We start from the raw sequence: 11419 nt of genomic DNA, 5'->3' as shown, positions 1-11419 counted from the left end.
CACACCCACTCTGGGCTCCCAGAGACACTTACACACACACACACACACACACAGAGAGAGGGGGGGGGGCTGTCACTTTTTAAGAAGTTTCTGGGAAAAGCTCACAGGCTATTTATTGATTTACAAAGAGAGATCCATTTTCAGCCTTGATCTGGAGAGGATGCAGCGCTGTCCTCAGCTTCGGAAGGCCGGCCACCAGCCCCAGGACCTTTCGGAAGGCTATTATGGGATGCACACGGCCTTGGGGGGTTCACAAGGATGGACTCAAGTGCTTGCAGTTTGGAATGGGTTCAGGGTCTCTCTGTTCCTTGGGTTTGGAAGTCCTCTCAAACCCTTCCCTGTGGGACCAGCTACCCAAGCCTTTTCCCACCTGTGTCTTCCTGGGGACCCCCTGTCCCCCCACCTCCTGCTCCCCGTGGCAGAACCGCAATGACTCAGCCCAGCTGGGGTCCCTGGGAAGAGAAGTGGGGAGGGAAGAGAGAGGGGGGTGTTCACCAAGCCTTCTTGTGGACCAAGGGGAACTTGGGCGGCTTCAAAACTCGGGGTGCCGCTGGGCTGCTGTTCTGGGACAGGGGCTGCCCAGTGAGTGGCGGTCATGAGGCTGATACCTGGTACAGGAGAGCCCAGCCAGGCCGCAGGGCAGCCCCGCTTTCTGCTCATTGGCCTCTGCTCAGGATCTGCCTCCCACATCGTTGAGGAAGCCCAGAAAACTTGGCTGGAAGACAGCGCCCCCAAGCGGCTCAGACGCCCAGGGGACCCCCCTCCCCTTCTGCAGGGGTCCTCCCACCTCAGGTGCGCCCAGAGAGCCAGGCTCATCTCCCTCTGTGGGCCTTCAACCCCCTTTCCAGGAAGAGGGCCGCTTGTTTGCCAGCAACTCCACCCCTTCCCTGGGCAGCCTGGGGCAGGATCTGGAGGAGGACTGAAGGCCGCTCGGCCCCCGATGGACTTGGCTGGGTGGCTATGGCAGGCGTGCAGCTTGGCTCATTGGCCAGAGCCATCTAAATGGGGGGCGGGATTTGTTTTCTTGCAACAATATTGCTTGGTCCACAAGAAGTGGGCCTCTAGCAACGAGGCGGCAGGGCTGGGGAGGGAGGGAGGACGCTCCATCTTCCAATCCACAGGCCTCTGATCTGCCCCAAAGGGCCTGATCCCCTCCTCCTCCCACAGAACCTTCTCTGCTGAGATATACAGCCTGACTCAGTCCACGTCCCGCCAGGTGGGTCAACCTGAGGGCTGCTGCTCCTTCAGGAACTCCAGCCGTTCCGCCGTGTCCTCCAGTTCCTCCAGGATCTCAGAGAAGGAGGGGCGTTTGAAGGCTTCCATCTGGGGAGGGGGAAGGGGGGACAAGAAAAGAACGGAGTGGTGTGCCAAAGGGCAGCTCGCACCCTCAAGCCCTGCCGAAGGCACCCCACTGTGGGAAATGGCAAACTCCCTTTTCATTACAGATGGCGACGTGCTTTTTCCACCTGCTCTGCAGCCAGAGGCCCCTTCGTGGTGTCTCTTCCTGGGTCTAGAACTCTAAGGTAGATGGTCCTGAACAGAGAAGCTCTACTACCCAGCACTCTCACCCAGGCCTGCTCAACTGCTGTCTCTGCAACCTGCAAATGCTTCAGAGCTGCTTCGGCTAAGGGGGGGGGGGCAGGTCGCATCGCAAGAGCCTCTTTTGAAGGAAATCCTCACCCTGCAACAGCTGGCAGCCAAATCTAAAACTCGCCTGGGACACTCTCGGATCATGCTGTGGAAGGCAGCCACATCCAGTCCGTAATCCTGGAGGGGAGAACGCGGGTGTCAAGAGGGCCTCCCTCTTACCCCTCCCCCAATCGGCTTCCCCCCTAAACTATCTTCCCAGAGTCGAAGGAAGCAAAGGGTGGGGGGGGGGCGCTCGGGAAAGCTCCCAGGAAGGGCAAATGCTTTCCAACTCAAGAGCGGGAAGGGCCATCCTAACCACTCTCAGGGGAGAGGAGGGGGTCCCGGGAGTCACCTGGGTCCGTGGTAGCACCTCGGGGTCGGCGGGAATCCTGCCCAGAATTTCACAGAGGACGATGCCGAAGGAGAAGACGTCCACCTGCCGGAGGGAGCCAGGCTCAGCCAGGGGGCCTTCGTCAGTCCCCCAAGTGCCCTGCTCTTCCTCTCCCCGGGGCACCCCCAGGCCCAGCCAGCACGCAGGCAGGCACCTTCTGGTCGTAAGGTTCTCCCCGCAGCATTTCGGGAGCCATCCAGAAGGCTGAGCCCACCAGCGAGAGCTTCCTCTCCGGATCCTTGGCCGAGAACTCTGCCACCTCCTTGGCCAGCCCGAAGTCGGTCACCACCGCCTCCCGCCCTCGCTGGGTCACTCGGATGAGGCAGTTCTGGGAAACAGACGGAGGCCCCTTCAATCTCCGTCCAAGCCCCCTGGGAGTTCTGAAGGGGGGGAGCACCGGGCTGTGCTCACCCCAGGACAGCCTTCGGTAGGACTTTCAGGAAGCCTCACTAGGCTAAGCCAAAGGGCTCGTCCATTCCGGGGACTCGGCAGACCGCCGCTGAGCAGGGAGGCAGCAGCAGGCCTCTCCTTCCGGGGTGTCTCCTACTTACTTCCTCGGAGACCCCTGGGCAGCCCCCCCCCCCGCGGTTCTGCTGATTCTTTTGGAAAGGGAGCTGAACTGAAAGCCCACCTTGGAGTTGAGGTCGCGATGATAGATGTTCCTGGAGTGGAGGTAGGCCATCCCGCGGGTGATGTCCGAGGCCAAGTCCACTTTCTCCTTCCAGCCCAGGGAGACGTCTTTGCAGGCCAGCAGCTCTTCTAGGCATCCCCCGTTCACAAACTGAGGGGGGCCCCGAAGGGAAGAGGGAACTCTTTTGAGTCGCTTCCCTCCGTGGCCGGGGTAGACGTTATTCTGCCTTTCACGCAGCGCTTGTGAGTCAAGGCAGCCTTCCCAGCCCCGCAGGCCCATCATCCCCGCCATCATCAACCAAGCTGGCCTCGGCTGAGGAGGATGGGAGTTGTAGCCCAGCTCGCCTGGCAAACGCCCCTTTGGGGAAGGCCCGGCTGAGCTGCATGCTCCCCCAAGTGGAAGACAATGAAAGGAACCTCCAGGGGCAAACTAGAACATCCTGCCCCGAGCTTCTATATTTCTCAGAGCAGAATTTACCACACTGGGAGTTCCCTTTTCTTTTTTTAACAGTGAGATGCAGACTCATTTTTTTACAATCCCAGTCCTAAAACCCAAAGTGGGATGGTCGAGATGGAGCTATATCAGCCCCGATTCCCCACTTTTGGGGGCATGAGGCCAATTGCAAGCCAGATGGATAGATGACACTTATTTATCAAATGAGTGTGTTGCTGCGATCGCAAGATTCTTGGAGACACACAAGAATGCCACAAAATAACACGACACGAAAATAAAAGGGATAAAAGTCTAAACGCAATATGGGATGCCAGGGTCCAGAAGCCCCCAGAGAAGCTCAGCTACGCTTTCTCCAGACGGCGGACCAATTTCCCACGGGAAGACGTTCCCGAGAGCCGTTCCCACCACTGAAAATCTCTGCTTCCTGTCCGGCACCGAGATCAAGGGATCCTCCCTTTAAAAGGCAGCCTAGCCTGGATGGCAGCTGCTGTTTGGGCGGGGGAAGATCCCCCCTCCTTACCTCCAGAATGGGGTACAGCTTGTCATCCTTCACACAGATCCCGAGGTACCTTACAAAAAAGGAAAAATCGGGTGATTGCCGAGATGCGAAGTTAGATCAGCCTGAAAAGGGTCAAGAAAGCTGAAAGAACCCACTGCCACGTGGCCCCCAGGGGATCTACTCAGAGACCAACCTGACAATGTTGGGGTGGGAGAGCTTCTGCAGTAAGCTGATCTCGCGCACAATCCCCTCCTGGTCAGCATCGTTCTTGTAAATCTTGACCACCATCTTGACCAGCGTGGCCTTCCCCCCAGGACGCGGAGTGACCTGCCAGAAGCCCAGGGAGAGGGATGGCGTGAGAGCAGGTGACCTCCGGCCCAGCAGGAAGGACAGATCCGAAGCCGGCTGCGTCCATCTTTGGGGACGCCCACCCAGGTATTCCTCTCGGCACGGCTGCCTCTAACAGGTTCAGGGCTGTCTCTGGAAGATCTGCCCAAACATGACACCGAAACGGAGGGGACGTTGGCTCGGGAAGGATGCGGCCCAGAGCATGAAGGAAGATCCGTTAAAAAAAACAGAAGGGGAAAAAAACAACCTCCTGCTCTTCCCAAGAGATCTCCTGGCGCTTCCTTCTTCCGGGTGCTTCCAGAAAGAAGGAGGCCAGATGGGCTGCCCGTGGCTCCCGGCTCCAATAATTAAGGAGCAGATGGATACCAGGGCAAATCTTCAGCTGCTGTTGGCTCCACGGATTAACAGCTGCATCAGCCACTGTTAATAGCCTCATCGTCCTGCCCGCAGGTGCCTCTAAGCCGCTTGGAATTTACGGCGGCTCCTGCCTCTTCCTGGGGCCAGGAATTCCTCAGGTTATCTACACTCTGCTTGAAAGGGGGGGGGGTCTTGGAGAAACTGCATTCGCAGCTGGAAATTGGAGGACAGAAGACAGAGGCAGAAGGACTGAGATTCACTTGTATGACTTATTTCGCAGCCCATCTCAGACAAGGGTGTCTGGGCAGCTTGCAAGGATTAAAACGCAGAACCCCCCCCAACGCAGAAGCCCTGGACCCCAAAGATAGACAGTAAACCAACTCCCAGAAAAAGGACACAGGTAACAGCACAACTGCCCTGTCTGTTATCTTATCTGTCTGCTTTCTTATCACCCAGGCTAAGCAAAGCCCCGGCTCTTCCCATTCAGGCAAGCTCACTTATTTGTCATCCTGAGCCAACTGTCTTCCATGTGGGTGGATCCAAATTCCCATTATTCCCAGCCTGTATGGAAATGATGAGGGCTGAAGTCCAACACATTTGCATTGGAGAAGGCTCAATGCAACCACGCGTGGGAATCATGCTAAGTACGGATCTGGGATGTTCCAGGGACACGGAACAAAAATGTTGAAGATATTTTTCCTAACGAAACCCGCAGCAGGAGTATTTTATTAAGCTATGAGTAATCTGGAGGAGGAGCGGGGGAAGAGATCCTTTTACTGAAGCTGTAATCACATGCAACCTTTTAAAGGGATTCAGAGGGATGTTGTAAAGGTTTCTTTCTTGTAAAGTCTTCTAATTGACCGTCAGCCTCATTTAGCTTCTTCTCAGTAGTTGGAGGCTCTCTATCCTCCCCAGCTGCCCTGTGTGGGTCGCTAACCCGCCCCCCCCCCTGCTTAGGAGCAAGATTGATGTTGGCAGCCCAGCCTCTTCAGCTCCATAAAACACCCACCAGGCCATTTCCCGGGGAGGGCGAATGAGGAAGGAGCCTTGGCCAGCAGCAAAGCGAAGCGAGCCACCACTGGGTTACAGCAGCCTGTCTTTTATTGTTTTCCAATGAAAATGCTTTTAAGCTGCTCATTAATTCTCTGCCTTCCTTTTCCTACTCAAGGCGGCAGCGGGCACCGCTACCCTGCTTGAACCATCAAGCATTCCAGTCAAGCTGGCATTCAGACTCACGAAGGGAAAGGTTAATGATGGGCACAACCAGGCGCCCAGTGAGCCACGAAAAGCGTGCGCAATCATTGTGCCCACTTTGCCCGAGAAGGAAGGAGGGGGCCTGAAACGGATGGCCAGACGGGGCTAGGACAGGCCCGCCAGGCCAGCATTCCCCAAGCTTTAAAAAGAAACCGCCTCAGTTTTGTTGGCTTTGGAAAGCTGGCGCCTTCATTTGCTGCCTATGATTCTGCCCGAGAATCCAGCCCCACCAGTGATCCAACAGGCAGCCTCTCTTGTGTCTGGGATGTAAGAGCTGCCCTGGGGGGGGGGAGGGTCAGCCTCAGGGGAGCTGCCAAGGGCTTTGCAACAGGAAGGATCCTTGAACTCGGACCTGCCTTTGTTGTGCCCCAACCTGGCACCAGGTGCCTCAGCCTCCAGATAAGGAGAGAAAGGTGCTGCCCAGCGGTGGCAGATCCTGGCTCGGTCCTGACGCAACTGTCCCTCACTTCTAGAAAGCTCCAGAAGGTCATCCTGTCAAACTGCAGCAAACCTTCTTGGCTATTAAAGGTTTTGTCCTTCTGCAGGAATCCTACCGACGGTGAGTTAGGGAAATGAAGCACCATCCAGAAAGGTCTTGGAAAATAAGGATTGTGGCTAGCTTGCAAGTGAACAGGCACCAAGAGGCAGAGGTGAGGATTAGTGGGGGAAGGTGACAGGGGATAAGCACCCTCGGAAGGAAGCGAACCAGGAGCAGCAGCGTTCTTAGTGCAAGCAGAACGGGTGTCGTTTAAAGTCTAATCTCCCTTTTGAGAAACACCAGCTCTTGATTTTGCCCAAGAGTCCGGCCACCCCTGGCAGGAGACATCTTGGGCCAAGTCCAGTCACCCTGGGGACTCCTGCCTCTTATGTTTTCTGCCTGAAAAAAAGCAACTGCTTTCTCTCCCCCTGAACCCAAGGTATGTCCTGGCACCAAGTGCTCTTGTCTCCGTCTTGAAACAGAACTGGAAATAGTGACCTTTTGCTCAAAACAAGGGGCATCAGCTGGACTTCTCTGGTTCTTCCCTGTCCCTTTTGCCTGATGTGGAGACGATGCTCTCTGCACACTCTCCTGGGCTCTCCTGATTGTCCCTACGCAAGGAATCAACTAGCCATTGAGTGTAAATGTTGAGGCCTGAAAGAGTCCTCTGAATACCGAGAAGCAGGCTTAAGAGATGTAATCTGCTCAGATTGGCTTTGCCCCCCCCCCTTCAAACCTGCCTCCCTGTAGACCTGCTGCAGCTTCCGCTCCCAATCCCCCCACCTCCCCTGAGAGGAACTACAGGGCAATGGGCACGCAAGGCAGCCTGGGGGGTGGGCTAGCTCAGCATGCCTGGGTGATGCCGTACCTTGAAGACTTTGGAAAAGAAGCCGCTGCCTATCAGCTCCGCCTCAAAGTTTTCCCAGAATTCCAGCTTCCGGACAGCTGTGCGCAGCCTCTGCCACCGGTCATCCTCTGGGCAATAAGCGTCAGGGGTCTCCTCGCAGCACGGAGTTGAGCCAGACAAATCCGGAGGCACCGGACCCACCTTGTACATTGCAAAGGCAGGCACTGCAAAGAGAAAGGAAGGAGAGTTTCCTGTCTCAGCCCCTTCCGAGGCTGAGCGCCCGTCTCCATTTCACAGCTAGCCAGAAGAGGCACCGCTGGGAGGAACCAGGGCTGAGTGGTTTTCCAGCTCAAGGGCTCTCTAGCTTCTCTCTGCCCAAAGCAGAGATGCCCTCAGATCAAGCCAGAGCTGCCCTGGTATTGAAGAGGCTGCTCAAGACTCCTTTGGGACTCTCTCGCCAGGAAGAAGCTCACACGAAGGGCCACGCTTGGCTGCTTAGGCCTGTTCTTTCCCCCTCTCTGCTCTGCCTGAGCCGCCCAGATGCTAAAGCCACGGGTGTGGGGGTCGCAGGACCCCCGAACAGCCCCGGGTTCGTGCCTCGCATTCTGGGCCTTCCCCACGTTCAGTCCCTTGCCCTCTGGGGCAGCCCCTCCACGGACCTTCTGTGCAGGGCAACATCTGCAGCAGGCCCTCCCTCCCTCCTGGCATCCGAGGCGGAGCCGCCGACTGACTCCCCTGGCACCAGGCGGGGTGGCCAGCCTCTGAGAGGAGGCAGCCTCTGTTGCAGAGACCCAGACAGGAGGAGGAAGCGCTTTCTGGAGACTGGTTTTACTACACGGCAGTTCTGGCCTCTTCTTTTAAGACACAGACTGCTAGCAAAATGGGGCCATTGTCCCTCCGACAAAAACAGGCCTGTTGAGGAGGGAGGCTGCAGCCTCCAGTTTCCCAGGCTGTACACAACAACACAGCAGGAATGCACTTGTGGCACCCAGAGAGCTCAAAGAAAGAGCCAGATCTGCTCTCACGTGCCTCTGCTTCCCACTTTACACATTCTAGCACTGACCGTCTCCCCCGCTCCATTCCTTTTGAGCCCCACAAAACGTTTATCTGCAATGAGTTCATTTATTTATTTATGAGACTTATATACCGCTTTAAGTGCAAGCACTCTCTAAGCGGTGTACACCAGTAAGCAATGTATATATATATTTACATTGCCCCCAACAATCTGGGTCCTCATTTTACCTACCCCGGAAGGATGGAAGGCTGAGTTCATTTTTGCAGAGGGCAGGCACAATTCTCTCCTTCCAAACCTGTAATCTGATACCGGGCACAACATTCAGCTGCTCGGGAGAAACACTTTGCATACTGAGAAGCCGCAGTTTCTGTTCATGGACATGTGAGCCTCCGTCTCAAACCGATAACTCCAGCATAATTTCTGTTAAGTTCTCTTTTTGAGATTCCAGGCCACTGACTGCCTTCGGCTTAATTTGGGGTACCACTAATTGGTGGATGTTTTGTTTTTAAAGAACTTGGACTGAACCTTGTGGCATTTGGAAAAACAAATCAGGTACAGAACAGGCTGGTGCGCAGAAAAATAGCAGTCTCACTTTGAAAATCAGAAAAGACAAAAATAAATTAAAAGTAAACAAGGATGCAGCTGTTGCTATTATTTGCCAGAATTGCAGCTTCAATCTAAAGCAGATGGTCTTGCTGGACCCAAGAATCTGACCCACTGCAAGGCTATGACTGCGGGAGCCATAGGACACTCGACTCCTGAGGCCTGCCACGGAAAGGACACAACAACAGCCACGGCTCAGTGGCAGGACGGAGGTCCTGAGGCCCAGGCTGATGGAGGTGAGGCAAGGAATGGATACAGACTACACTGAATTTTCTTTGAGGGGTCCTTAATACTCTCTGCACTTTGTTGTTTTCTTGCAGACATTTCATTAGTCAACTAGGTAACATCACCAGTGCTAGAAGGAGCATTTGCAGCAAGCCCCACCAGCCTGATGATGTTAGCTACTTTGGGCCGTGAAACATCTTCCAGAGAACAGCCGAGCTCAGAGAGCAGCAAGGAGTCTCCGTTCAACTGTGAGCTACAAATATTCCCCTTTATTGAATTTTCTTTCCTTGAATTATAGAGAGCAGGTGTGCAGAGTGTCTCCAGATACTCCTTGCCAGAGAGGCTGTGTGGGCTTCTCACACTATCCCCCCCCCTTCCACTGCGGATTTCATTGAGAGCGAAAGCAGAGGTGGTGCAGATACCCAGAGCCCAGCAGTGATAGATCAATGCCAGTTCCATTAGGCAGAAATAGCTGACGGGGCATTCCTGGCAGGGACAGGCCTGGTCTGTTCTCCAGAGCTACTGGAAAGCTCGGCTGGTAGGATTGGGGAGGGGGGAGTAGTTTCAAGAGCCTTTTGTTCCAAGGCTTTCTGGAATCCATAGAGGAGCTGGTGGCCAGTTGCTAGGAAACAGGGGCCGTTCCTGCCCAGGTTGACTCCTGCTCTGGATCGGAGGTCAGGAAGGGAGCTCAGAGGCTATCAAGTCTAGCCCTCCAAGGAGAAGGCAAGGGTGTCCAGCCATACAGAAGCCATGATCCCAGGGGACTCTGCCTCAGAGAGAAGGACCAAGTATGGCAGGAAAGCATTCAACTAAAGGGATAGCCCAGTTGCAGGCAACTCGCATAAATGAGTCAAGCCGTTGTTGTTAATTGCGAAGTTGTGTCCGACCCATCGCGACCCCATGGACAACGTTCCTCCAGGTCTTCCTGTCCTCTACCATCTTCTGGAGTCCATTTAAGTTCACGCCTGCTGCTTCAGTGACTCCATCCAGCCACCTCCTTCCCTGTCATCCCCTTCTTCTATTGCTCTTTCTCAGCATCAGGCCCTTCTCCAGTGAGTCCTTCCGTCTCATTAGGTGGCCAAAGCATTTGAGTCAAGCCGTATTCCCTGGCAAAAGTCTGGCTCCAAATATTTATACCAGTTTTGCTGAATCCAGAGACTTTCAGTTGCATTTCTTCCCTGAATTCCAGTCTCCATATTCTCTGCGTAGGACACCACATTCCCAGATCCAGTCTCTTGACTCCGAAGCACAAGACAGGCCCATGAACTCTGGAACGGGCAGACCTCCAGGACCACCAGCGTCCCCCACCTCGCTGCACCCAGGGAAATCTGCATTCCTGCCACTAATCCCCAGGCACTGCAAGGTTTTCCTTCTCAATCCACACCAGCTAAGCGCTGGGCCAGCAGAACAAGACTTGGCAACACAAATCCTGCCTCCACCTGACAAGTCACGCACCCAGCCCCACCGGGGTTGGTACTCACCAGGCAAAGATCTGGGTCAAAGGATGTTGAGCTGCTGGATTTCTCATAAATACAAGCTAAGAGCAAAAACTACAGAAGACAGCTCATCTGGAGGCTTTTGGGGGGGAAAAGCGGGTTTAACCGAGAACTTTGGTTAAGTCAGATGGAGCGTAATTATAGCTGTGAAGGAGCACCAACGTGGCATGTTCCTTCCCAGAAAACACAGCAAGGGGAAAATTCGCCCTCTCCCTTCCCAGGGAGGAGGAGGAAGAGGGGAGGAGAGGGGACAGCCGGCCCTCCCCCTCCCCAAAATCTCTCAGGGTTGCCTGAATTAAAAGATGGGAGCCAGATCTCCCTCCTGGCATTTGGGGGCTCCCAGGGCTCAGGTGGGGCTCCCACCTGGCAGGCGAAGGGGAGAGCTGCTTCACTCGGAGGCCACAGCAGGAGGACCCGCCGAGCTCCCGCCGGGCAAAGCAAAGCAACCTGAGCCGGGGGGGGGGATCGACAGGTAGCCCCTGGGCGCCAAAGGAGGCAAGCCGGGCAGAGGGCATCGGCCTCGCCCGACACAATGCGAGGCAGCCGGGAGTTTCCACGGGGGAGCCTCTTTCCTCTTTGGGTCACCCCCGCGGGTGGGTGGTGGTCGGGGGGAGACTGACAGATAGTCCCCTGGGAGCCAGGCGGCCGCCTCCTTCGGGGACCCTTCGGGGCGGCCTCGGGAGACCCCGGCCCAGGGGATCGGGGGGGTGCTGGCTCGCCCGGGGCCTCCGCTGCCGCCGCCGCCCACTCCCCCCCCCGCAGGCCGAAGGCACCGGGCAGGGCCGGCCGGGCGCGCACTCACCGCCGCCTCCTCCTCCTCCTCCGTGCCGAGCCGCGGGGCGCACAGAGACCGCGCCGCCTCCGCGCAGCTCCCGCCTCCGCCTGGCCTGGCCCGGCGCCACCCAGCGGGCGGGCGGGGAAGGGAGGCCGCCGCGACCCCCGGCCGCGCATCAGGGGACCCCGGCAGGCCCTCCCCCTCCGCCTCAGGCACGGCCGGGACCCGGAGCCTCGGGGGCGGGTCTGGGCGCCCCCGGAGCGCTCCTGAGGGCCGGCCGCGGAGCATGTGCAGAGGGCGCCCACCCGCTCGCCCGGGAGGGGGGGACTGTGGGGAGGAGGCGGCGGGGCGGGGGGCTTCCTCAGCCGGACCCCCCTCGACCCTTTTGGGCGCCCGGCGGGCAGCGCGGGGGTCGCCT

General features: G+C 56.7%; 1 protein-coding gene across 3 annotated transcripts; it reads right to left on the bottom strand.

The window, feature by feature from the left end:
• Positions 1 to 76: 76 nt before the first annotated feature.
• Positions 77 to 11382, bottom strand: LOC120308660 (dual specificity testis-specific protein kinase 1-like). Of its 3 annotated transcripts, none has more exons than XM_039345034.1 (10): positions 11029 to 11382; positions 6909 to 7111; positions 3797 to 3930; positions 3625 to 3673; positions 2652 to 2801; positions 2175 to 2348; positions 1982 to 2065; positions 1681 to 1767; positions 1227 to 1323; positions 77 to 452 (listed from the first exon to the last, which is right to left on the bottom strand). In XM_039345034.1, exons 2-10 carry the CDS (start codon positions 7095 to 7097, stop codon positions 265 to 267), a joined length of 1152 nt encoding a protein of 383 aa, XP_039200968.1. In that variant the 5' UTR covers positions 7098 to 7111; positions 11029 to 11382; the 3' UTR covers positions 77 to 264. The 3 variants fall into 3 exon arrangements, with proteins under 3 accessions (XP_039200968.1, XP_039200966.1, XP_039200967.1); XM_039345032.1 differs by lacking the exon at positions 11029 to 11382 and adding an exon at positions 8134 to 10343; XM_039345033.1 differs by lacking the exon at positions 11029 to 11382 and adding an exon at positions 7547 to 8267.
• Between the last annotated feature and the right edge of the window lie 37 nt (positions 11383 to 11419).

Source organism: Crotalus tigris, unplaced genomic scaffold (assembly GCF_016545835.1).
Source record: "Crotalus tigris isolate CLP2741 ecotype Arizona unplaced genomic scaffold, ASM1654583v1 scf7180000017940.1788314, whole genome shotgun sequence".
NCBI lineage: Eukaryota > Metazoa > Chordata > Lepidosauria > Squamata > Viperidae > Crotalus > Crotalus tigris.
This window is presented reverse-complemented; position numbering and strand designations above follow the sequence as displayed.

Bases quoted from the DNA above. Each gene is read 5' to 3' on its own strand.
- LOC120308660 (XM_039345032.1), bottom strand. From the start codon at position 8,251: ATGCAAAGTGTTTCTCCCGAGCAGCTGAATGTTGTGCCCGGTATCAGA. The intron at 3,674-3,796 runs GTTGGTCTCTGA...CTTTTTTGTAAG, and splicing joins TCCCACCCCAACATTGTCAG to GTACCTCGGGATCTGTGTGA. The intron at 2,802-3,624 runs GTAAGGAGGGGG...GGCCCCCCTCAG, and splicing joins AGCTGTACCCCATTCTGGAG to TTTGTGAACGGGGGATGCCT.